Here is a 27,530-nt window from a genome sequence, read left to right as displayed (position 1 = left end):
GTTCTTCCGCTCCACCCACCACAAGTTGGCTGTGTGAAAGCAAGCATTGTTGCAGCTTTGAGGGCAGCTCTGAGAGTTCCATGCCCATCGGCCTTCAATCACATGGGATGTCTGAGTTTGACAGTATAAAGTCTTTCTTCTAGAACAAAATAAGACCCCTAAGCAATAGTGGATGAGCTGTTAGTAACCGTACAGTCCACAGGGAGGTAGACAAGCATGGTAGTACAGTATACATAAAGTGTTGGTTAGGGATAAGACAATGGGCCAGTAAGAATGCTGCAACCCTCTTAAATTTGTTGCATTTACTAACAGAAGTAAACACTATCTGTTTTGTTTGGTAAAATTCCATTTTACTTTATACAAACCAAAAACTCAATTTAATTGTTGTTGTTGTTATTGTTTTATTCAAATGCTATTGAAAGTATTCCTTTGCAGGAGTTGAAGTGAATGATACATTTTGGAGCAGCTACTGTCTTTTCTCTTTTTCTTGCAGCATGCTGTAATTCAATGCATTCGGTTGTGCCCATCCCTTGTTTTGTTTGACTTTTCAGAAAACATCACTGAGAATATACCGTGAGCTCACAGAGAGGCGATGAGGTTGCTCTCCAGTCATGTGGTCCTAGTACATGAGTTATTTACTCACTGGCAGCATGTAAGGATTAATTCCAGACTTACAGGAAGAGGACACCATCGGTTTATGCCTTGACCAGATCAATAGGCAACATTTTTTTCAGCATAGCAGTCAATACGCCAAACTTAAGGTATCTGAGGAGACTAAAGAACACCAATAATTGTTATTAATGCCTTGGATGTCCCCAAGCATTACATTTAGAGGCATTCCCCATCTAAAAGACATTCAGCCATCACATACAGTACATATCCCACAAAGGCCTACCAGGCTCTAGTAAAGTGTCTGTGAATGCTCTGTACAAGAATGTTAACACAAATCATTTGTTTTCCAAAATGCCTGATATGCCTGCAGTGTCATTCAGGGGGATTTTGAGTCTCGCTAATGGTGTGGCTGGCAATGTTGCTTGGTCCAAAATAAAACATTGTTGATGGATTACCATGAAATCTCAACTATTCAATTGATTACCATTACATTTTGTACAGACATTCAGAGGATGAATTGTAATAACTTTGGTTATGCCTAGTCTTAATTTGTCTAACACTGTGGTTTATGACCATTTTAACAAGTGTTTTAAATGACAACTGCTTTTTAGACTTTGGAGTAGGTTGTGTTGGTTGTGACTTAATGGCATTACATTTGTGTCCATGTGTCCTTGACAAAAATGTTTTGTTTTTCCCAGAAAAAAGAAATGTATGTTTTTGTGTTTTAACAAGAAAGTTACATGAAAAACATTATAAAATTATGTGCATTTTAAAAAAACATTATTTTAGCATTATAAAAATGTTAATGATTGAGTTTGCCTTCAATACAAAATCGATTGAAAAAAATATCCCATCAGTGTTTATTCCGTCCAAAAACACCACAATTAACTGATTGTAATCACATTTCACAAATCCTCACAAGAATATGTTGCATGTTGCAGGGACACAACACACAAAGATGCTTTATTGCACCAATTCACGCCACCCATTACACATTTTATACAAAGCCACTCTATCAGTGCAAGCAGTGAAGGACAGCCAACAACAAGCATACATTGCCTCCTGCTTCCATCATAAACCACATGTGGGTTCAGAACTGGTGAAGGTAGGAGACTACAGAAGACTGTGTGTGTGTGTGTGTGTGTGTGTGTGTGTGTGTGTGTGTGTGTGGCGCGATTGTGTGTGTGTGTGTGTGTGTGTGTGTGTGTGTGTGTGTGTGTGGGGGGGGTGTAACATTCAAAATTCAATCAAGTGAAGGCCATCTCCAGCAGGGTAACAGGGAGTGGAGGCAGGGGGGAGATAAGGGGAAACTCAGCTGAAGTTTCCACTGGGCCTGCTGTGCTCCTAATGCAGCCTTGGATGTAATTGGTTCCCAGAAGGCTGTTCATTATCGGGGGTGAACGAGGCAACAAAACAGAAAGGGGTGGAAAGAGAAAGAAAAGTCTCATTCTTTGCTCAGTGCCTCCATCCCGGCACCATTATGGGACAAGAGTTAATTAAAAGAGCAGTTGATGCCTCTGTTTTTCTCATCAATCTCACTTCTGTTCTTATTAAGTTTGTAATGACAGCAGAGCTTGTCCATGTCTGCCATCAGACACACACCAAGGGGGAAGAATGAGAGGAAGGCAAGGGCGGGGCAGTTAATGTGAGGGACAGCTCATCTTCACAAATCGCACTGTGGTCAACAACGGAACATTCACCCTAATCCCTCCATCAAATCTCAGGGTAACAACATGTAGTCATCGGAGGAGAGCTGTACTTTATTTAGGGTGTGGCAGAAGAGCCCATTTAAGAGGCGTGGCTTTGCACCCTAATCCTGTGGCTCCCATCTCCGCCGCCTCGGAGGCCATTTTAATTCCCTCCATCATTACAGGGACATCCCTGGAAAGCTTTGGTAAAGGTGACTGCTGACACTCATTCATTCATAAGGACTATTTCAAAATGTCAGCCCATAGCTGAGATTTGTCTCATTAAAGTTGGTGGAGTCCATTATATCCATCCCCTCCTTCGCCTGCCACACTCAATCAAGAAAACTTGCCGAATTGATGGGGTCGAGGGAACGCTCATAATCATGCTTATTTGCATGAGGGTTACAGTGAGAGACTATCACACTGACCAACAAGAAAGGAGTGTTGCAGAGGGATTCAGCTAAGAGAAAAACAATGCTAGTTGTTACACACTACAGATAACCAAATCCCAGGCAGGCCAGCTTCTTTTCTTTCTTCTTTTCCCTCCAAATTGATGCCAGCTAGTAAAAGCGATTTCAGCTAGAGACATCAAGTAATGTCAACCTAACTGTGATGAAGACACTGGAACACCATCCAGGCTATTGTTCAACAGCCTTGTGACCTGAAGATTTACATACAGCTTCAATAAAAGCCAAACACAAGATCCACCCACGTATAGCCTGGCTCTTCATCTAAAGCATATCAACGTCTTTACAGCTGAGGGGTTTCAAAGCCCAGGAATCACTCATGTAGATGTTTGACATCTGTGGGTGCGAGTGCCTGAGTGAGGGACAGACCCTGGCTTTTTGTTTCTCTCTGATCAGTTTCACTCGCCTCAGCTTACAATTGTGAAGCTGACAATGAAAACAACCATTCTGGGAATTTCATTAAGACCATATGTAGCTCACAGGACTTTGCTGTGTTTGGGTGGCTCCATTGTTGGTCGAACAAAAGGAGCAATTCAAAGTGAATTCATTAAATTAGTCTATCAACAGAAAATTAATTAGTAACTATTTTGATAGTTGAAAAACTTCAAAAATATGGCTCCAGCTTCTTGTAAGGATTTTCTGCTTTTCTTGGCCATATATGATAGTAAACACAACAGCTTTTTAGTTTTAGATTGTTATACAAAAACATAAATTTGAAGTAGAGCTAAATTAATCAATCAACTTTAATTAATCGGCAACTATTTGGGTAATTGTTTAAGCAAAAATGTCAAACGTTTTGTGGTTACAGCTTCTTAATTGTGAGGATTTGGGTTTTAAGGCTGTTGGGCGAACAAAACAAGTAAGTTTAAGATGTTACCTTGTTTTTTTATGATTGACAAATGATTAATCAATACTAAAAATTATCATTAGTTTTAGCCCTAATTTGAGGACTCCCCTTCTAAAAAATGGACATTTCACTAATTTCTGAAATGTTATGGAAAAACTATTAATCCAGAAGTAATCTATCTGTTTTGTTTGGTAAAATTCCATTTTACTTTATACAAACCAAAAACTCAATTTAATAGTTGTTTTATTCAAATGCTATTGAAGTAAATGATACATTTTGGAGCAGCTACTGTCTTTTCTCTTTTTCTTGCAGCATGCTGTAATTTAATGCATTCGGTTGTGCCCATCCCTTGTTTTGTTTGACTTTTCAGAAAACATCACTGAGAATATACCGTGAGCTCACAGAGAGGCGATGAGGTTGCTCTCCAGTCATGTGGTCCTAGTACATGAGTTATTTACTCACTGGCAGCATGTAAGGATTAATTCCAGACTTACAGGAAGAGGACACCATCGGTTTATGCCTTGACCAGATCAATAGGCAACATTTTTTTCAGCATAGCAGTCAATACGCCAAACTTAAGGTATCTGAGGAGACTAAAGAACACCAATAATTGTTATTAACGCCTTGGATGTCCCCAAGCATTACATTTAGAGGCATTCCCCATCTAAAAGACATTCAGCCATCACATACAGTACATATCCCACAAAGGCCTACCAGGCTCTAGTAAAGTGTCTGTGAATGCTCTGTACAAGAATGTTAACACAAATCATTTGTTTTCCAAAATGCCTGATATGCCTGCAGTGTCATTCAGGGGGATTTTGAGTCTCGCTAATGGTGTGGATGGCAATGTTGCTTGGTCCAAAATAAAACATTGTTGATGGATTACCAAGAAATCTCAACTATTCAATCGATTACCATTACATTACTCCCCTTCTAAAAAATGGACATTTCACTAATTTCTGAAATGTTAACTATTAATCCAGAAGTAATCAGCAGATCAATTTATAATGAAAATAATGTGTTGCAACCATAAAGTTTTTTTTCCTTTTCAGTGCCTGATGATAAATGTCTCTCCGGCTGTAGAAAATGATTGAATTGTAGACATCCTGTATGTGCACAGCTGAGAACTTCATTCATCTGTTTTGTTTTCATAGGGAGACTCATGCCACATATAGAGAATGTATAGCCTTAACTAATTTGCATCATTTCCACTTATTGAGCTATCATTCATGCCACTGCAAAACTAACTTAAAAATATGCATCTAAATGACATAAGTAATTTGCAGCGCACAAAGACACATTAGTGACTACAATATTGAATGAAATCACCTTGAATTATAAAAAAATAGCTAACATTTATTTTTTTAATTTACAAAAGATGTTGAGAGGGAAATGAAATCCATTAGCAGGCCTTGTGCTGTCTCAGATCCATGTAAAAAAAAAAAAAAAAAAGACAAAACAGAACCACCGTCACTATTCAAACATGGCCCTCACTAAACCCTTTTGTTACAGATAGTCTATCTGAAGCTGCACAATATTCTGATCAGCTGAGAGGGCAGGAGAGGGCGTACGTCAACATTTGTTTAGAGGAAAACAATAAAAGGAAACAGTGTGCTATTTTGAACACAAGGACCATGAAAAAGAAAACAGTTGATATGTTTAATCCAGCGTGATGTTTTTTTATGAAGCAAAGCTATGGTACATTACATTGGTGGAACAAGGTTAACAGAAAGTAGAAAAAAGTCAATTGCCTAAACCTGCATGAGTGGTGTGTGTGTGTGTGTGTGTGTGTGTGTGTGTGTGGGGGCATTACAACACAACTTTAGAGTCTGAAGACACTCAAGCCACAAGTACAGTTTGAATAGTGCTTCAGTCTGTAGAGGAGCACTTAATGGTGGCACTCATTTCTTCATGTGGCTGCTCAAGCTACAACAGTACAAGAACTAGTAAATGCAAGGACACAGAGACAAGTAATATTCAAATTAGATCACTATTTCCCTCTGATAATTCAAACTCACACTCAAATGTGGAGAAAATGCAACAGAACATAGAAAATTAAATGTTACTAGCGCAAGTAAAATCATTACTGTATAGAGACATCTGTAAAACACTTCAGTAATGACAACATATAAATACTGAATATACAAAAAAACAACAGTCCTTTATTCCTTAAAATGTATCATGGAAACAGCTATCGGCTGATGAAGGTGGGGGGAGACATTTTTTTGATGGACCAGGCTACGTCTTTGACTCTTGTGCCTTATACAAGTTCTCACTCTAGTGGTCTCTACATGAACTGCAGTTGATTCTGGCCATGCTGGGAGGGACAAATGGCAGCTGGAAGTTACACTGTGTTTGCTTGTGCTGGTGTGGTCCAGGTCTGGATGATAATGGTCTAGGGGGGCCAAAATGGTTGGTTGGTTAGTGGGCTTTAACCTCCAGGGGGAGTTCTACAGTCCAAAGCGGGCAGGGGTCCGTCTAGGCGTCATGGGGGCCTCTTCTTTCCTTCCTGGTGTTACGATTTTCACAGCCCTGAATCAGAGAAAAGTCAGTGGGAAGACAAGTTTTATCCACTGTGACAACATACTATTCAGCCTCATTCTTTATTGCTCCGTTTAGTCCAATGCTAAACATCTATTTACATTAAGTAAGCAGCTGTGGTTAGAAAAGGCTGAAGATGAGGGAAGACTGGCCGGTGCAACTGGACATGAACATAAAAGCAGGACTGCAGAGGAGTGGGGGAAAAAAAAGTGTTGGGATGTAGCGCACCTGACACCTCTGACAGCACAATCTATCATCTTTAATTACAGCAGTGTGACACTGACACCACACACACACACGATTAGTCGACGTAATCGATTACGTAAATGCGTCGACACAAATAATTTGCGTCGACGCATCACACGTAGAAATCTATAAGCCTCCAGCAACAGCGCAAGTATGGATTCCTCGCAAGTTCAACAACACGTTGAGAAAAAGGCTTTCACGCGGTCTTCTAAAGTGTGGGAGTATTTTACTCTTAATGCCAACAACAACAACGTGGTAGTCTGTAGACTTTGTAAAATGCATCCCTGAGACAGGATAACAGCAGCAAAACACCGTTAAGTTCTGCTCCTCTTTTTGTCCCTTTCCCTCCCAAGTAGAGTTTAGATTCTCTGCCCGAGCCCGAACTTGACCCACGGGCCGGCTCGGGCCGATATGTCCCGCCACTATCCTCGGGCCGGGCCCTTCATCAAGTATGTGTGTTTTTTTAGTCATTACTTTATTAGCCTAATTGGATGGGGTTGATAGCCTACATCTGGCTTCAGGTTGCACTACAAATTCATTTTACTTGAACAGTGCAACGTTAAACAATTTTAATAAATAGAGATTTGAACCTTATTGAAAATTGTTTTGTGTAAATTGTTAATAATTGAGCAATGGGAAAATAATCGCTTATTGAAAAATGAATTGTTAGATTAATCGAAAAATGAATAGTTAGATTAGTCGACTAATCGAAAAAATTATCGCTAGATTAATCGTTTAAAAAAAATAATTTTTTGGGACAGCCCTAACACACACACACACACACATCAGGCCATAACACCCTTCTGTCACTGTGTCCAAGTCTCCCTGTTCACATCAGGAGAATTGTTGCGCTTCCCTCAACAGTATTGTATGCATCACTACAAACTTTGTATTTTACATTACAGCAAATCATGCTTAGAATTAGAATGTTTGTTTTCCTACAAATCTAGGGATCCATTAGTTTTTATTCATTTTTGTACAACAAGAAAATCTCAATCTGTACCTAAACTGCATCTCACACAAACACACACACACACACACAAACTTTAACAAGAACCGTAAGAAACATTTGATGCACACTATGATTACACAACTTAAGTCAGTTCCATAAGTCTAATTGGCAGGTTTATAAAATGCCAGAAAAAATTGAATGAATAAGGCCCATTACACTTTCCTAAGCCCCAAAGTGATGTCTTAAAATGTCTTGTTTGTCCAAAACACAAAGATTATCAATTTACAGTCATGTATGACAACAAAAAGTGGGAAATCCTCACAAGTGGAACCAAAGCAAAGTTTGGTACTTAGGAAGCTAAAACTGGTTGTGCTTCATAAGGAACTAAACAGGCCCACACTTCTTCTTCTTACCACCGATGTGGTTCTAAAAACACTCACTTGCATTTCCACTTTTAAACACAAAACAACTGACTGGGACATCTACTAATTCACACCACTGATCTGTGCTGGTGAGCAGGGAGAGAGGTGATAAGCAGCTGGCACATGAAGGCGTACCCGAAAGAATATTTCATCTTGGTCACACTGACCTCTTAGAGGAGACGCTTGTGACGCCTGCCGGAGGACAAAGGCAGCCAAGAGCCCAGGAGAGCCGCCGACATTCATTATTACACATCCAGCTTCCTCTACTTAAATCTAATTCTTAATCCTACACCTCCAGTGTGATTATTTTCAACAGTTCTGTTACAGACGTGGTCACGCAAACTCAGACAGATAAACCAGCTGATTAATTAACAATACAAAAAAAGAAAAAAAAAAGAAAGTATCTGTCTTTATAACCTTATTTCTCTCTGTAATCGTGGATGGGTGTGAAATTAATTTTTTGGTCTAATTTGAAATTGAACGTTCCCCTCTTTTCTCTGCTCTGGCACAATTTAAATTGCTGCAGTAATGGGGGTCACCCAGGAGTCAATATTATTTCTTTTTGTCTCGTCTGGAGGGACCAGAGGTGAGAAAAGCTCATCATGAAGAGTGAGAGAGGTGAAGTAGAGCGAGTGGGAGAGGAGAAGAGGGAGGGACGAGTGAAGATATGGATTGACAGCGAGGTAGGTAAATTAACGGTTTCTATCTATTAACTGTTTCAATCTTGTATGGAAAATAAGGGCCACAGGGAACTATTGTTAGATGAGGACCCGTGTGTGATGAGGAGGCAAAAGGGAGAGAGATGGTCGCCGACTTACTTAACAGTGCCAGTGATGCTCTTCTTCTCCTGCTCCTCTCGACGCGCTCGCAGCTGCTCCTCAGCCATGGACATCTCCTCTTCCATGTTGCTGATCTCCTCCTTGGCCCGGCGACGGTTCTCCTGGAAAAGCGACACAAACAGATGAGAAAGGTATATCGAAAAAAAAAAAAAATATATATATATATATCGCTTTTTAGTTGAACTGGCCACAACCAATGGACATATGCAAACATTGACAAGAGGTCGCAAGTAGTAATTTCTTCATTCTAAGAGATTACTCTGCCAAAGTGTTTTGGAACTACTGGTCTAAGGGACAAAGCCCAAATTATGAAATCAGCCACAGAACAAAAGTACACACACATATGTGGACATTCCAGTCTACATACTTTTGGCTGTGTTGTGAATTAACCTGATGTGCATTGAGCAAGTACCAGCCTTGTCTTGCCTTACCTGTCTGCTTTTTCCTGCATGTTTGATGCTGTAAAACATGGGCCCAAGTTCTGCCAGCCACTCTCCATCCACTGCAGTCACACATTGCATGTATTCCTACAACACAAAGCGCAAGTTAAACATCAACAACACATACATCTTTAATTGTTTTCATGCAGGTCGGGTTCTGCAGCCGGCAGACTTTTTACCTTGGTGGTCATGACGAGCTCGTGGTAGATGATGTAGTCGGGAGTGTAGCCCATACCAAACAGGGAGCTGGTAGGATGGAGGTGACATGGCATGCCTGTCCTCACGTTCACATATTCACCAATGCCCTGGGAGCAAACACAGGCATAAATAATTTTTTTTTGCAGTTTTACTGTGTGTGTTTGTGCCTGCATCTATAGGAGCACTTTAAGGTCAGAGCAAAGCAGGTCATATGGGCTAATTTGCTTCTCCACCTGGCTTAGACAGCAGGAAAATAAATCTGAAGTATATCCAACACTGCTACAATTGCTTGGGTTAGCCGGCTTCTCATAAGTCAAACGGAGAACCTTGATTATACAGTCATGATTTCAAATTCCCTTTCAGATTTTAGCGCTGTATTAATGTGAGGCCAGAAGGGATATTTCACCACTCTGTAATTATGCTGCTATAAATCTGCCAAAACCAATTGCCACTAGGCGCGACATATTAACTGAGGAAAGTGCAGGAAATACCTTGAGCTTGGCAGCCTGGTGGAAGTATGCAGCACAGATGCACTTCCTGATGATATCCCAGTCCGACCCACAGGAAATCAGGTTCATCCTCTGCTGGACCATGATGTCCTTTAACTGGGAGCGCACCTCACGTACCTGCACAAAAACAATATGAATTTGAAGTTGAACCACATAGAAATACATCCAACCTGTTGGCTTGCAATCAATTGTTTTAGGTGAAAACATATCGCTGATGTCAGGTGAAGATTTGTCAATCTAAAACAAAGCATAACAAAACATATTCAAACACCAAATTAAAGGCAAAAAAACAAAGCACAATTTAAACTGTGAAATTTCCACATGATCATCTTGCTGTGCTAGAATTCAAGTGAAAACTGAATGAGTGGTTTCTATCCAGGGCCAGAGGGTGTTGATAGAGAGAACAGGTTAAGCTGCAGTAGTAGAGTCTGACCTTGCGCATGGCCTTGGTGTGGATAAAGTGGTCGTTGCACCAGATGCTGGAGTAATTGTTGTTCTTCCACTGCATGTAGACATTAAGGTAGGTGAGGTGGTCGCTCTCTGGGACTGAGAACTTCTCCCTCACCTGATCACTCTCCTCCTCACGACCCTGCAGCGACACACAGATTGAGTTTCCATACATCACTGGAATAATTTTTTATTTCAAGGTTTTTGTTTTTTTTTTCCACTGAGAAATAGTGTTACACAAATTATTTTATGAATTTAAAAGAGTCAATTGTTAAATACAGTATTTAAAATGCAATAATTATTTTGGCCATGCAACTGAAAACACGCTGCAAATACAACAGTTAAGCATATTTTAAATTACCTTTTAAGCTGATATGGCAAATTTGTTAGAGAACTGTTTGATACCCACATCCAGCAGTAACTGAGCAACATGATCATCATCATCATAATAATAATAATAATAATAATAATAATTGGGAGACGAGTTTCAGCTGGCGAATTTAAGTCCATTATTTACTTTGCTTGTAGCTCTTTTTTTAGTCTCCAAAACAGAGCTAAAAGGCTCTTAAACTGCTAAATGTTCCACTGTGTTCACCAGCTAGTCTCTACTATGGTGCTAGACAGCTAGCGTGCTGCTTTTTATTTATTTATTTTTTACTTTTTCACTAAAAACAGCCTTCTACCGCCAAAAACAACACTATGAGAATAAACTAGAACAGTCAATTTACGGGCCGGAAAACCAATACAGATCAACCAAACAATCTCTGTGGGGTCATCGCGTTGAGTGACCCCTTTCACGTACAAGTAGTCATGTCCACCATTGCTGATATTAATATATGGATTAAAGCCACTTTAACACAACATAATATATTAATATTTTCTATAAGCTGGAAGGGCCTACATCTTACGATAAACTTAAAATAAATGAACCTTGTAATACAAATGGATGGAAATATAGATGTGCGAGAGTTGGAAGACTTCTATCAATTTCACACTGACACTTCGTACGTTTATACTAAACAGTATGTGTTTCAATTATACAGTAACTGTATCAAATGAGACTTACCTTAGGTCTGTAGAAGATGGCCGGCACTGACAGCATGGAGACGATGATAAGGATGTCAGCACTGCAACCCATGTCGCAGGACACAATCAGCATCTTGGAGAGAGCAGGGTCGAGGGGAAACTCCACCATCAGACGCCCCGTCGGTGTCAAAGCACCTGAAAGGACACAAGAGAATACAGTTACGAGGAGCGAGACGTGAAGAACGTAGGAGGAACAAGCACAAGACGAGTGAGTGATAAGCTTCTTTTCCATCGAAAGCCTGCTGGCGTGAGGAAGAAGCCAGCATAATGTGACACTTATTTGTCTATCACTGTGAGAGGGGAGGATGAACTGCTGACAGTTGAGAATACTTGTACAGAAGAAAAAAAAAAAGAGTGAGATCAAAAACTTTGCCAGTTCCGATTTAAATGATTAGACCAGAGTCTAAGAGGCTTACGAGGAGGAAAAGCAGAGAAGCAGAGCAGCCAGTTTGGGGCAGGTAAGCCTTAATCAGAGATAATCTGCTGTTAACACACGGTACAGGGAATCATCAAAAGTTCCCCCCCCTCATCCCAAAATCCATAAATCCCCTGGAATCTGGCTAAGGATGAGACAGAAATGAGACCCAACCAGTCAAATAAAAAACAGGATCAGTTACTAGGTAGTTACTCCACTGGCTCAACCTCACAACTATCTCCTCAAGGCCTGTTTGCTGTGTCTGCAGCATCCTTTAAACAGCTAGTCTCCTGCCTGTGTTTGTGGTATGTAGGAGCTCCAAGCAGCGCTGAGGGGGAAATACGACTCTCAAATACCCAATATTCTCTGTCACAGCTTCATTATCATCTCAAAAACCGGATGATTTATGGTGTCTGGCCCCTCTGTATTTAAGACTGGTCTAGGCCTTGTACTATGACTAGAGAGAAAGACCAGAACAGAGTAGCAGAATGGAGACCTTTTGAAGCTGCTGCGCTGTTTGATGTATATGTGCATGCTGCAAATATGGGTACTGATTTTAATATTTTTACCTTTATTTGTATTCATATTATTATATACCCTTATTCAAAGGGTTTTATGTTCCATCTCATGTTAGGCATTCTTTGTTTTCTAGTTCATCTTATTATTGTAAAGCATGTTGTGCTGTATTTCTTGTGTGAAAGGTGCTATACAAATAGTTATAATTATAATAATGTTTTTTTATTATTATTATTTTAGAGATAGAGAAAATATAAGGTTAGGTGTAGTCCTAGTTTAAATGAACACTTTCACAAAAGGTAAAAAAAAAAATTACAGTATATTACAATACATTTAATATTATAATATTAAATGTCTCTTAAAAATGTCAATGTCATGTAAATGCATACTTAATAAAAAGATATCTTATCAACATTGTGTTATGATGCCTCTGGTAATTCCAACTCTTGTTCACTACCCACCTGTGTTGTCCAGAGCTCCCAAGATCCAGAGCTGGTACATGGAGTTGAGCATGTTGTCCTCAGGTGGTGGATCCATGAAGTGAAAGAGGAGCAAATCCTGAACACCCAGAGACTTCAACAGCAGGACTACGTTGGCCAGGTTGGTCCTCTGGATCTCTGGTATGGTGGTAGTCAGCATCTCGTTCTTATAGGCGCTCTGAGTGTACAGCCTGGACAGAGAGGAGGTTCACGGAGACAGGCACGGATAGAGACAGCGAGTGTGAAATTGAAGTCACCAATGATGTTATACCAAAATCAGATTTTTCTAAACAAGAAAAATGTACAGATATTATATTATTTTTGGGACAGAGAAATTAGGAATAGTTCTGTCACACTGAATTATGTTGTTCTCCAATACGTACAGACATGTCAGTGGGATTCTAAATAAGCAAAGGTGCCAGATGTAGATCAGCTGCAGAGGAAAATTCAGGATGCTACGATTTAGTAAAGGGAAACATCCAGAGTCCTTTACATCCAAAGTAAAGGACCCAACCTAAAAAAGCTCTCGCAATAATTAGCTGTCTGAAGTGAATGATTGTAATGTATATGGAGGTTTTGAGCTTGTGAGTGAGTGCAGTCACAGCTAAAAGTGTCTTTGAGTGGGGAATTCTCCACGCAAGCAGAGCAAACCAGTGTGACTCACTCTCTCTGCTCTCCAACATATACACTCTAACACCTTTACTGTACAAAGTGTAAAGCTCCTCCAAAACTGATTCTTCATAGATTTGTGTGAGCTTGTGTGTAGGAGCAGGTGGGCAGGATTAATCCAGAAATATGTGGGGTTTCATAATCATCCACGCTCATTAGCAATGCAAAATGTATCACCCTGTGTGTGTCTATCGCTTAATCTTTCCTTAAGTAAATATGGCAAAGCAGGGAGGTGTCAAGTGCATGTTAATGAATGAAGATAGTGGGGAATTACTGTTATGTCCCTGCTCTCAGTAGTGTAAAAGAATGACAAAATGAAATTATCCTCCTAAGTCAAGTTTATGAGTAGCTTTGCAGGAACCTAAATATGGCACACCTTTTAACACTTTTCTGCACCAATTCCAGCTCACCACTGATTATGCAGAGAGAACACAAGGGCCATTACCTGTAACACTGTCCTGGTCCTGTACGTCCTGCTCTGCCAGAACGCTGGTTGGCATTAGCCTGGCTGATGGGATAAACCTGTAGAGCATCCATTCCAATGCGAGGATTGAAAACCTGTTGAAAAAAAAAAAAAAAAATTGAGTAAGACAAAAAACAATGCAAGATCGGTTTAAACTTGCACACAGGGAAATTACCTTTTAAAGAACTGCAAAGTGAGTACAAAAAATAAATATAGATATAATGTGATGCCTTGGAGTACCTTAAGTTTGCAGTATCCTGCATCCACGACAAACATGATTCCATCCACAGTGAGGGAGGTCTCAGCAATGTTTGTTGCGACAATGCATTTCCTCACACCATCTGGAGCCTAGCAGAGGATAAATTAAAAGGCAGCCAGATTTGTTTTCTCGCTTGAGTTTAATACAAGGACTCATAGATATAAAGTGCAGAAATGCATGCAACATTATGGGCAGTTACAGAAACAAACCTTCTGGAAGATCTTGGCCTGGAGGTCAGAAGGCAGCTGGGAGTAGATGGGCAGCACGGCCAGAGCAGGAGCATTTTCCAAGTCCTCCAACCTCTCCACGATCTGATCGGACGTCACCTGCAAGGACAAGGATATGCCTTACTTTAATTGGGAACACAAAATGGAAAGAACCATCTGTTCCTTGTCAACTGCCAACACATTGTTATCACAGTGGCCAGCAATTGACAGGTTACATTTTTGAGGAGCAAAATCTACTACTTTACTTATACAGCACATTTAGTACATGTAATTCAGATCACAGTCCTTTATGCCTAAATTAAAATGCAACAATAATTTGAGTGATAATAGTAGCCATGTCGCTCACCTCAATATCCTCCTGCCCGGGCATAAAGATGAGGATGTCTCCTATCAACCCGCTGAGATGGATCTGCAGGGCCTGTTTCACTGCTGCCTCCACGTAGTCCTCCTGAGGAGTCTACACACAAAAACACAACAAATCAGTCCAGTACAAGACAAAACCACTGAAATGGCAACAACCAAGATATCATTTTGACAATAGTGGAGAAAGCCTTTTATTAAGTTAGTTCATGTCAATTAACACAGTATATGTATTGTCTATAGGGTATTTGATAAACTGAAAGCGGTGCATTGTAGTGAAAATACGACTAAATGTGCTATACATAATTTTACTTGGCTTATGTCTGTCATAAAGCCTTTTCTTAACACATTAAAGATTACATTACAATCTAAGATGGTTGTGCTGTGAGAAAAGCTGTTAAACTCAGAAAAATTACAAATGAGCAGTAATTCCTGAAATATGACTGAAGCTGCCAAAAGACTCTAATGCCAATAATGTAATGCATTTAGGATGAATTGTAATTCCCTTTAAAGCTATAGTGTGTAGTTTCTTTCTCCCCCATGAGGAATTCTAAGTAATGACAACAACACTGTCATTGCATCCACGTGACGCAAGCCTTCGGTAATCGAGCACCACCTCCACCCCTGTTCCACGCAGTTGCTAGTAGTCCAGAAGGACACGGAGGATTAAAAAAAACACGATGGACTCTTCTGAAGAGGTAATTATCTTCACTCAAGCTTCTGCGCACGGAAATTGCCGGATTACACAATTTTTTAAACATAGCCATACGGAGAAATACAGAGAGTTGTGTGGAGCTGATATTCTTAATTAGCTTTGTATCAACTCATTTGGCAACGGCTTGAATGTAATGAACTTCTATTAATATAAAATAGTTGCGCACTACGGCTTTAAGTGAAAGTAGAATAGAAAAAGAAACATACCTTGCTAAACAAGATGTCTACGGGAAATGTTCTTCCTGGAATGTGGAAAATGGGTACGTTGCCAAAAAATGCAGCAAACTTGTCTGAGTCCATAGTTGCAGAGGTAACTATGAGTTTCAAATCAGTACGTCGAGATACAACCTGATGGGAAACGGTAGACAGAAGAGAGACAGTTGAGTGGAAATACAGTGCTTTTACACTGAAATCAGAAAAGAAAACAACAACAACAACAACCTGACTAGGTCATTTATCATTTAGACACAGCAGATGCAGCCGTGTGTATGTCTTGAAAATAACTAAAAGAAATCTTTAATGGGTCTTGGGTAGTTGTGTACTGACCTCACGTAGCAGGCCAAACAGCACATCAGTATTGAGGGAGCGTTCGTGAGCCTCGTCCATGATAACAGCACTGTAGTGGTCCAAGTCTGACTCCCTCAACGACTCCCTGAGCAGGATACCGTCTGTCATGTACTTTATCAATGTTTTCTCGGATGTGCAGTCCTCAAAACGGATTGCGTAGCCCACCTGCAGGCAACAATGTCAGTATAATCAACTAAAAATGATATGCATGATCTTTAAAAGTATTTGCAGCAAAATCTAGTGTATAACATGCATAGGGATTATAAAAGACAAACAAATCATACCTAATCAAAAAAAAAAAAAAATACCTCATTTCAGTAACAGAGCATTTTTTTGCTCTACCCAATATTGAAGCAGCTCCATTGTTCCATTTTTGTATCATCTATGTTGCTTCTGAGTTCAAACCCCAGGCCAGCAACAGATGTGATATTTTCCCTTTGAACACTAGATGGCGGTGTTACACAGCATTTGACTTGCTATTGAGTTTATGCAAGGGAGCCCTCAGACATATAGGCATATAGTAATTACTGTAGTGTACAGGCCATTCAAAACACTTTCTTAGCAGAGATACAAGGACACAGTAGCTCTTTGTGTCTCTAGAGATATGGGGCAACTACACAAGTGATCAGACAGAATTTAGGATTCTGATTACATAAATTCTCTTTTACTTTGTATTTCTTTGAACTTCATTTTGGGAAAAAGTGACAGCCCTAGAGTCCACTTTCAGTTGCACTCGCAAAATCAATCTGCACACCGTTGACAAATCAGAATTGCACACAATGAATGCCATTACACCACTGCAAAAACGACAGCATCGTACATTGAGCCAGCCCTAATATCAACAGCAAATCAATTCTCATCACAGATAAAACTGCACACAGACTGCTGGTTCACAACAGCAGGGCTAAATATTCCCAAATGTAGTTATTGTTTGCTTAAGCATCAGACAGCTGTCTCACCTCCTCTCCAAGGTTGGTGCCAATCTCCTCACTGACTCTCTTGGCCACACTCATGGCTGCCACTCTTCGGGGCTGAGTACAACCCACCATGCCATAGCTAGTGTAGCCATCCTCGTGCAGGTACTGAGTCAGCTGGGTGGTCTTCCCACTGCCCGTCTCCCCAACAACAATCACGATGCTATTGTCCCTGCAGGTGCCAGTTAACATATTGAAACAGTCAACGCCATAACTCAGTCAAAGAATAACTCATCACATTTTTTTGATATGATGTAAAACACTTTTTAGGTGAAAATTGGGAATAAAACTTGAGGAAAGCAATGGACTCTGGGTATCAATACCTTATGATGTTAAGAAGTTGCTGTCTGACAGCAAAAATAGGCAGGTACTGTCTCTGTTCCAGAAAGGTTTTCTTCTTAGCAAACTCACTGCTGGCCTCAGTCTTGTCTTTCATGTGGTCTGCAAATTTCTGCTCCGTTCTGTAAGGCGGAGAGAGAAATCACAAAAAGTTAATATGGCAGGTCAGACATTACAGTTCTACGAATTAAGCCTGTGCATTATTAAAAAGAAAATGTGAAATGTCATCTAGATCTTTGCATAGACAGTCTGGTCACCTGTAGTCTACTTTGCCGTCCTCGCCTACCACTTTGCCCCCAGGGGTGTCTTTCTCCTCCGTCTTTTTGACACCCATGATATCCCCCAACTTGGTGCCTGCCAATTCCCAGTGTTTGTGCTGTGCCTGAAAACAATTAATTATTCCAATTATATCATATGATTATGAAGATTAAAGCTCCAGTCAGTAACTTCACAAACACATTGCAATTTCGTGCACGTGATGGTGGTTTGCAGCTAAAATGTCATCAACCGACCACTGAAGTGATGAAGTTAAACAGTGCTGGCATTATCAACGAGACCGGTGCACGTCAACAAACCCTATTGACATTTCTCAACAGCACAGCATTAAGATCATATCTGCTTTGTGTTTAGCGCTTCACCACATTTCTCTATACAGATGAATATAGCAATGGTATATTCATTTAAAATCCTTACTGGCTTTAGAGATAAACAACAATAACATTAGTGTTAGTACCTTCTTGCGTTCTTTCTGCTCACGATGTTTACGGACAAGCTGGCTGCCTTTACGAGCGATGATGGCCATGTCAGAGGTAGCATCTTTCACAGGGATGACAGGCTCTGGCTGCAGCAGGGAAACAAATACACACATTCAAACATTCAGAAGTATAGTTTTGACAAAAAAATGACACCGAGTCATTAGTAAATATTTTGGTAGAGCCATTTGTCAACTTAAACGGTAAACCTCATGAACTATTTTGGCCTTGTTTACCTGCTTAGTGAAGACTATTCTTCCATCCAGAAAGGGAGGAACCAGGTTGTGAACCTGCAGGTGAACCTTAGCAGCATTGTCCTCCTCAAAGTCTTCATCCACCTCCAACCTCTGCACCACACCACTGGTCAGCATACGGTTGGTTTCCCACCGCTCATTATCCTGAGACAAGAAACACAGCCTGTTACAAAGATGGACCCCAACACAGACAGATGTACCAACAGGACACATATAGTACAAACATATAGCGTATATCATATATGCCTGTGCATGCAGACACACAGTACCTCATTGATCTGTCGCTTCTGGGCAGATATTCTTTTTTGAGTCTGCTTCTGAAGGATCTGCTCTCTCTTCTTTACATATTCTTCAGAGGTGGTCGTGAAAGGGTTGTGGAACTCATCATAGCCCTCATCCATCATGTACCAATCTCTGTCAGCTTGCTGCAAAACAGTGAGACAATTAGAGAAAAAAAAAAAAGTAGTAAAATAGAAACAGAAAATAGTTATTAACTTCTATGAGGCATGAATGAGGAATAACCGTGCCACTCACCTTTTGGTCCTCCTCCCACTGGTCTTTCTCATCTACATTATCAAACATAATTCCCCCGACACCATCTTCTTTCCTACCTGAAGAAAAGGCAGAATAAGAAATATGATGAGACATTTCATAAATCCAGCATGTGAGCACAATATAGCTTGTTTTAGAATAGTACCTTTTCCTTGTGATAAACGAGGTGTAGAACCCAAATGCTTTCTGTCATTGGCCCACTCGTTGTACTTGTATGATGGGGTAGGCAGAGGTGTGTCGTCAGGGTAACGGCCTCTGACTGATCTAAGCACACAGCAGACAGATGTTATGTTAGTATCAAGTAGCATTCGTTTCTCAGCAGCTAAGCAGCAGAACGATAGTTACGTTATTGTAACTCCAAATTCTATGAGTATAGGCGTAGCCCTCTAAGCCACACTATGGGTTACTATGGGGGACCCCAGGCAGTACACATGCAGCGGCACATATCATGATTGTAGGCGTGCATGGTAGTGAGAGAGGATGTATGATAGTGACAAATACACACACACACACACACACAGGACGCCGCTCTCCTCCCGGCACCCGGCAGCAGAATAGAACAGGAACACACATACGACGGGGCATCATTCGTCGTTGAGTGAAGATAGGACTGAGTGAGTCAGAGAGGGCTCGGACATATCCCACAAATAGAAACGGATGAAAGGGCATGGGGATGCCCAAGAGGCCGCTGCGCAGATGTCGGCTACTGACATGCCTCTGAACAGAGCTGTTGATGCCGATAGTGCCCTTGTAGAATGTGACCGGATGCCCTGGGGGGGCTCCGCCCCCTCCGTGTTATAGGCCTGGGTGATAGCCTCGCACAGCCAGTGAGACAGACGCTGTTTTGACAGGGCCGCTCCTTGGGAGTGTTCCCTATAGTGAACAAACAGCTGCTGTGTCCGCCTTATGTCCGCCGTGCGTAAAACGTACTGTGATAACGCACGCACCGGGCGCAATCGGTGGGAAACCTCCGCGTCGTTATGAGGTGGAGGGGAAAAACCCTCAACCGGTGTGAAAGAAGGGTTAGGCTGTAGGGTGGCTGCGCTCTCGTCCCCTCTAATGAAGAGGCAGGACAGCGAAACTGACAGCGTGCATAAGTCGCTCACTTGCTTGGCTGACGTCAGGGCAAGGAGAAGCGCCGTTTTTAGAGACAGCAACCTGAGAGGAGCTTGTGCCAAGGGCACGAAAGGATCGCATTGGGTGTGAGAGAGCCAGCCCCACAGTCGCTGGGTTATCACGCCATCCAGCTGTGACAGGGCGTCCTCGTGCCATGGCAATTGCCAGGGGGGACCCGCCAGCAGCTGGACCAGAGTCGGGAACCAGGATGCGCTCGTGTGCTCCGGTGCCACCAGGATGACCGACCGATTCTCCTCTGGATTTTTCTCATGTGGAGAAGCCCCAGGGGGTAGTACCATGTAGCCTGCAGACATCATGCCCAGAAGGCGCATGACGGACAACGCTGACACCTTTGCGCGTGGCGTGGTGCGCGACAGGAGAGAGATCAGCGCGTCTTGCCTTGGCGTTGACAGCCTGGCCCTCATAACAATCGAGTTTAGCACTACGCCCAGATAAACTATCGATTGTGTGGGAACCAATGAGCTTTTCTGCCAGTTTATGGTGAAACCCAGTGTCTGAGAGGGAGCCAGGATGAGCAAATCGTCCAGATAAAACAGGACGCCTTTTTTCCGCAACGGCTGAAGTGCCGTCTCCATGCACTTGGAAAAAGTGCGGGGGGCCAGTGAGTAACCGAACGGTAGTCGGTTGTACTGGAAATGAGCCCCTTGGAAGAAGAAGCGCAGGAATTTCCTGTGCCTGGGAATGATTTGGATGTAAAAGTATGCGTCTTTCAGATCCACAGATGTAAACCATTCTTGGTGGCGCACGCATTCCAACACATGTCTGATAGTCAGCATGTGGAATGGACGCTCCATGACGCACCGGTTGAACTGGGACAGGTCGAGGATGGGGCGTAACCCGCTTGACTTTTTTGGAGTGAGAAAGTAGCGGGAGTAAAATCCCTCGTTCTCCTCCCCCGAAGGAATGCGGGAAATTGCTCCTTTTGACAGCAGTTCCCGTAGTTCTGACGTCATGGCGTCTGATTCTGCCTGGGATGACACAGTTGTCTCCAACACGCCCGCAAAGCGAGGCGGGGGGAGGCGAACTGGAGTGTGTAGCCCCGCGATATCAGTTTTGACATCCACGAGTCCATGTGTGTCAGCCTGATCCATGCCGCGCTGTGCTCTGAGAGCGGGTGCGCGCATGTCTGTGTGTTGTTCACAGACATAGCTAGCAAGAAGCACAGAGCCCGTCCATGGTAGGGCCTTGTCGAAAGTGTGGCGGGTCATCGTCGTCCTCATCCCGCTGGCAGAGCCGGGGGGAGGAGGATAACTGGAAGGGAAGCCGGAGGTCTTCATAATCCTCTTCATACTGCTTGCTTGAAGAAAAAGTGGGAGCAGAGCAACGGGTCCGCTCTGTTTATATACAGTATTTGCGGACGTAGTTGAAGCCCGAGCGGTACGCAAGGGCGGGAAAGAAAATCTTCACGACTGCGAATGCGCGAAGGGATAAACCCATAGCGTGGCTTAGAGGGCGAAGCCTATACGAAATAGAACTAACAGCGAACAAAAAGCCTCTTACATGTCTAAGTGACAGTACATAATAGGGGTGTGATGACAATATAATCGTGGAGCTGAAAAATGTGGTAATATCAAATGCAAATAGCAATGTTGTAAAAATGCAAATAACCAGTAGCCGTCATCACCGTTGCGTTGAAGAAATGAGGTGTTTGTAGAATGTTAGTCCAACCAAGTTCTGGTCTTTATCTTTCCGAGAACAATCTCACCTAAGGCTTTATTTTTTATTCTTCAAATTAGTTTTATGTAGGTATGGATCTGGTTGCAAAATGAGGTGATATATTTATTCAACAGACTATTTTATATTTTATATATTTATATTTGCATTTTGCCTAAATCGCTGAGAAAACTCACAATAAAACCTGAAAGTACAAAAGGAAATAAAACATTGCTTTTACAAATTGTATGCCTACTGAGGAAAGGAATTTTCTGTCTTTTTTCATTTTCAGTCTCAATTATTTTAAGTGCATTGAACTATCAAGTATTGTTTGTTATTACAAATCCACTATGTACTTCAAGTACATTTTTCAAATAAAACTAAGGTTTTGGGGTGAGGAGAATCAAATTGTGAGATAAAAACGAATGACAGTTGTTTACCTGTCTCTCCTCTCACTCTCTCGGCCGGAGCGATGGCTTCGCTCTGAGCGATCCATCTCTTTGTTAGAAGGGGCGGGGGACGGAGACTCCCACTGGGAAAGCCGTGAACTGGCATAACCACTGTCATCCTCCTCCCAGTTGGAGCGTGAGGGAGTGAAAGAATCTATGTAAAAAATAAAATAAGTTTAGTCAACCAACATATATAATAAAATGAATACAGGGATAAGTATAAATAACACATTGAAATAAAAACAGATAAATATAACAAAACTACCTCTGGGGCGATGCTGTGGCGTCAGGGGTTCCTCTCTCTTACTCCCCCGGCTGATGCGATCGGACCAGCCATCTCTCTGTGAGCGCTCACTCCTCTCACCGCGCTCCAAACGCTCCGACCGGCTGCCACGGCTATGGCTGCTCTCTCGCTCATCTGACAGAGACAGGGAAAGTTACTCTCAACAACCCTGACTGATCTAACATCGGATTTCATTATCGATTGATCTCCCAATTGTGTTTTTCAAATACTAATAAGCCACTTTATAATAAATAAATGTAAAAAAAAAAATGAACCATCTGCCCATCACATGTTGCCTGAGTCCAAAATGTTATTGCTAGCAGTTTTTCTTACAACCAAAAGTCTACTCGCATTAGAACACAAACTACATGTGATCTTTAGAATCACCTTTTTCATTCCTTCGGTCTCTCCCCTTATCTCTGCTCCTTTCTTTGTCTTTTTCTTTGTTCCTGTCCTCTTTGGACGAAGCGTAGACTCCATGCTCACGTCTGTCTTTCTCTCTCTGCTGGTGTCTGCGGCGGAACTCTTCGCTGACCCCTCCGGGGTTTGAGGGTGTCTCGGAGCCAGTCACACGATACTTCCTACTGGAAAGACGAACATTTAAATATTACACATTAATAATACTATTTGTGTGCTACTACGGTTAGAAAAATAACCAATCAATGCATAAACATTAAAGGCCCTATTTTAACGATCTAAGAGCATGGTGTGAAGCGCATGGCGCAGGTGCGTTTAGGGCGTGTCCAAATCCACTTTTGCTAGTTTGACGGCGGAAAAAAGGGTCCGGGCGCATGTTTCAAAAGGGTTGTACTTAAGTGTCTTCATTAATTCATAGGTGTGTTTTGGACGTAACTTGCAATAAACCAATCAGAGTGTCATCTCCCATTCCCTTTAAAAGCCAGGCGCGTTTGTAACTTGGCGCATTGCTTATATGATGGCGGATTTGCACCGTAATATTTTTATTTGTAATCTTTTGCATGTTTGTGTGCTGCTTCGCTTCCCTGTGTGTGTGTGTGTGTAACAAGCATAGAGTGCATGCGCTGTGCATAAGCCCTAGGCGCATTTTACTAATTCGCTGTTTAAATAACAATGAATGAATGAATGAATGAATTAACTATTGACATAGACCAGGTTTTTGTTGGTCAATGGCGCGATCACTTCCCGCTGCCTCAAGATAACAATATGCCCAGAATGCACCTGAACACACCTCCCTGTAAGACCAGCACGCCCATGGGCACACAATGGGCACAGGTGCATTTGCTATTTAAACGACGTGGGCGCTGGAGGGGAAATTGACAACTGCGTCGGTCTTAAACTAGCAAAGACAGATAGGGCCCTAAAAGAAAGGGGTGTTAATGTTCCAAGTTCATTCATGTTTTGCAATGACTCACAGTGACCGTCCTGGTTTTATATTTGCACTGTTTTAGTGAGTTGGGCTTTCTCTCTGAAAGGACTCACAGGCTAAAAATCCACAAAAAGTGCAGGGGTATAGAGATCCAAAGAATTGAATATTAAATTGAGAAATAATGATAATCTCCATGTACATTAGGGATAGGTGTTGCCTGTTAATTTATACATTATCCATGATTTTCAATAAATATTCTTCTTATATTATTCCTACTCTTACCTCTCCTTCTTAGCATCCTTGTTGTTATCATCGTCTTCTTCATCAGATTCAGAGTCACTTTTACCTTCCTCCCAGTCCTTGTAGGAGGAAACCTTTGACTTCTTTCTATTTCTGTCATCGGCACTAGCGTCTGCCTGCTCCTTACTCTCACGCTCCTTCCTTTTCTGGGCTGCCAGCAGATCCAAGCCCAGCAAGGAGGTGCGTGGAGTGGGTGCCCGAAAAACATGGGGCTCTGCTGCAGCACTCTTTTTCTTTACTATCAGTCCACCAACTTCAGAAGCTGGATCAGTCCCTTCCAGCCTATGCATGGACAAATCTTCATCCATTATCTGCGAGGAAATAATGGCATGTGCAAAAGGTGAAAATGTGTGAAACTACTAAATTGTTGCTCATGACAACACTTTTTGTTTAACATTGTTTAAAACTAATGGTTTAAGCTTTGGGGCATATTGAATCGTATAATCTATAACATGTCAGAAAATAGCAATAATTGCCAATAACAAGATCCCATAGTGAAAGGCGACCTCTTTGTATTGCTTACTTGGTCCGACCAACAGTCAAAAACCCAAAGATATTCAGCTTAGCATAATAGCTTACAAATTACTTGGACAATTAGTTGATTATCAAAATTGGTGCAGATGAATTTTATGTCAGTCAATGGATTAATAAATTAAGTAATTGTTTCAGCTCTAATTTGCAATAATATAAAACAAAGAATAGCAGCAAATCCTTACAGTGGAGAAGATGGAACAAGGAAAGGTTTCTTTCTGTCTGTCTGTTCTTTCTTAATAAATCACTTGAACAAGTATTGGGTTATCAAATTTGTTGCGATTTCATTTTCTGTCAGTCTACACTGAACCGAGATTTGTGTCAGTTTCAGACCCTGGACACTAAGTGGGTTGTAACTAGAGATGTTCCGATACCGGCTCCGATACTGCCTAAAATGCTGGTATCGGGAAGTATTGGAGTTTATGCACTGATCCGATACCACGTAATAAAGCCCTAAAGAAACTCTACGTTAAAGTAGTTTATTTATGTTATTTTTCCGTTATAACTGACTGTCAAACTGGATAAAAAAAGAAAGTTCTGTGGCATTCATTGTTTGTGTTTGTTCATGTTTCACAAAGAGTTTAACCTGAGCCAGACCGACAACAAAGACAGAAATCATATCACATCCATACAGGGATAGTAGTATACAGTTGTTAAAACATAATAAAATATATGACACACTGGTATCTGATCGGTACTCGGTATCGGCCGATACGCAAGTTCAGGTATCGGAATCGGTATCGGGAAGCAAAAAATGGTATCGGACCATCTCTATTTGTGACCTCAACCCTTCGTATGTTAACGTTACTCCAAAGTCACAAATGGGCCCAGACTCATACTAGCTAACGTTAGCTCTCCTGTCTTTTGTTTGAGATCAACTGTAATTTTGTTTTACAATTTAGCTAGTATTACAAATGCAGAAGTTCATATCGATGCGTTTCCGAGGATGACGTGTTGTAAATCCTAACAACGTTAACTGGGACTTATTAAAGCATTTGTAAGTTAAATTATTACATTTACCCTCGTTTAATAAGGGATAGATTAAATGAAATAAAACTATTGCGTACCTCAGATAGAGCAGCCAGCCTCAGCTAGCCTGCGAGCTATCAGGTTCTGTCCCGACAAGGCCGGGCGGCAAATTGCAGAGAACTGCCGCTTGTTTATTTGGGTCTAAAATGCAGAAACTCTCACATCAAGTTAATTATTTGGCGTAAACTACTAGACGGGTAAGTAATCGAGGAAATTACGAACCTGTAGCTGTCACTGGAAAATATTTCAACTGCGGCTTTCATAGACACAACGCAAATGTTTACAGACTAGGGAGCAGCCATTGCAATCCCACAATTCTTCTTCCTCTTCTTCTTTGCGTGTTTTTCGAATTGCAATACCAACTTTTAGGTGCATACCGCCACCTACCGTACGCTAATTTTTTTCATAGATTGGCGGTTTATATAGGCATGACCCGCCCTAATCTCCCTCTGATAGATGGCTGTACTATTTGCATTTGTTGGTTGGATTGAAGATAGTCTTGCATTATCCGACCTGTTCTCTCAATACATCCATGGTGGGATTGGTTAAGGGTTAGGGTAAAACCAGTAGGCTAAGACCATGGGTAAGACCTTTTATCGTCTACATCAGGGATCTTCAACAGGGGGTCCTCAGAGTCAAATAATTGTTAATTTTTGAAAGTTTTTTCGAAAATTAAAAATATGTAGTAGGGGTCCCTGCTACGTCTCTCTTTCAGTTAAGTGGTCCTTGGCTTAAAAAACGTTGGTCCAAGGGTAAAACACAGAGGCAGTGTCAGAGTAGGGCAGGACATGCCTTCACCATCCTGGGAAAATAATGCTTGCCTACCGTAACGGAGTATGTAGAACAGGATATAGTTTACATTACATTAGTCTAAAGACCTAAAAATAAAATACAAAAAAACCTTACTAAACTGCTACTAACACACTATAATTCTATGAAACGGTGTTTATTAAAACATCTATCTCCATTTGTTCTCAAATCCCATCCTCTTCCAACCTTTCTCATCCTTTGTTATGGTTGGATAATGGGCAATACATGTGAACAATAAATATGAAAGAAAATACTTAGGTTATTACATTTAAAAGCTAAAGTGCACTGAGTGATTAAAACAATAAGTGTAAGAACAAGAAAAATAGAGTAAAAGTATAAAAAAATTCAATACAAATCCCTAAATGCAGTAGGCTAACGTCAGAACTGTGCACCTTACCTTTAAAACAGTTTTGAAAAAGAACATAAAGACATCAGAACACTTCCCCAATACAAAGTAATGTTTTTGATGATGGACACAAAATTTTAATGTGCACTGCAGAGACATCTGGTGGGTTTGCCGGACCAAAAGTTATGCTGCTTACTGAAAATAGTGTCTTTTTTTTTCAAGTGTCTCCTGAAACAATAAGACTTAACGTTCCCCAAAGTCTTTGACAACTACCTGAATGTATTGTAATGAAAGGTCTTATAATGAAAAGACCTGCAAAGAGTGGTTTATTGGCTGAACCAATATAAAATAGGCTATTGTAAATATATGTAAATATAATAATAATATTTACAGTCTATGGGCTGAACATACAATAGACGGGGCCCTACCCTGCCTAAAGGTTATTTACACAAGAAGCTGCCAGAAAAAGGCTAATAAAATGAATAAAGATCCAGGCCAGCACTGAAAGACTCTACCCTCAGGCCACTAGACCCTAATCCCCATACACATGTATTATCATCACCACTGATTTAAACTGTTTTAATGACCCCATCAGCACAGAAAGAGGCACATTATACATGTTACAGATTGATTGATTGATTTATGTATATATTAAATTACATGAAGATATGCTGTTTTTTTCTGGGTTTTGAGGTTGTGAGTGTTTACACCTGAATATGGTATATATTAGGGCTGTCAAAATAACGCGTTAATTTCGATTAATCTAAAAATGACGCAGATTAATCCATTCCATATTGACGTTTGCATACAGAC

At 41.2% G+C, this 27,530-nt stretch overlaps 1 protein-coding gene across 4 annotated transcripts; it reads right to left on the bottom strand.

Annotated features, from left to right (window-relative positions):
- Positions 1–5,259: 5,259 nt before the first annotated feature.
- On the bottom strand, positions 5,260–25,903 carry dhx38 (DEAH (Asp-Glu-Ala-His) box polypeptide 38). 4 transcript variants are annotated; one of them, XM_078248705.1, is made up of 27 exons: positions 25,600–25,903; positions 23,984–24,312; positions 22,744–22,940; positions 22,339–22,491; positions 22,065–22,227; positions 18,980–19,098; positions 18,817–18,893; positions 18,552–18,707; positions 18,265–18,426; positions 18,010–18,117; positions 17,534–17,658; positions 17,261–17,398; positions 16,923–17,109; positions 15,943–16,128; positions 15,604–15,744; positions 14,669–14,779; positions 14,305–14,421; positions 14,077–14,184; positions 13,819–13,931; positions 12,687–12,895; positions 11,275–11,429; positions 10,195–10,350; positions 9,744–9,878; positions 9,234–9,359; positions 9,046–9,141; positions 8,594–8,715; positions 5,260–6,146 (listed from the first exon to the last, which is right to left on the bottom strand). In XM_078248705.1, exons 2-27 carry the CDS (start codon positions 24,307–24,309, stop codon positions 6,065–6,067), a joined length of 3,768 nt encoding a protein of 1,255 aa, XP_078104831.1. In that variant the 5' UTR covers positions 24,310–24,312; positions 25,600–25,903; the 3' UTR covers positions 5,260–6,064. The 4 variants fall into 4 exon arrangements, with proteins under 4 accessions (XP_078104831.1, XP_078104858.1, XP_078104840.1 ...); XM_078248732.1 differs by having other exon boundaries at positions 22,744–22,937; XM_078248714.1 differs by having other exon boundaries at positions 25,784–25,903.
- Between the last annotated feature and the right edge of the window lie 1,627 nt (positions 25,904–27,530).

Source organism: Sander vitreus, chromosome 1 (genome assembly GCF_031162955.1).
Source record: "Sander vitreus isolate 19-12246 chromosome 1, sanVit1, whole genome shotgun sequence".
NCBI classification, from domain to species: domain Eukaryota; kingdom Metazoa; phylum Chordata; class Actinopteri; order Perciformes; family Percidae; genus Sander; species Sander vitreus.
The sequence above is the reverse complement of the archived record's forward strand: the minus strand, read 5'-3'. Positions and strand labels throughout refer to the sequence as shown.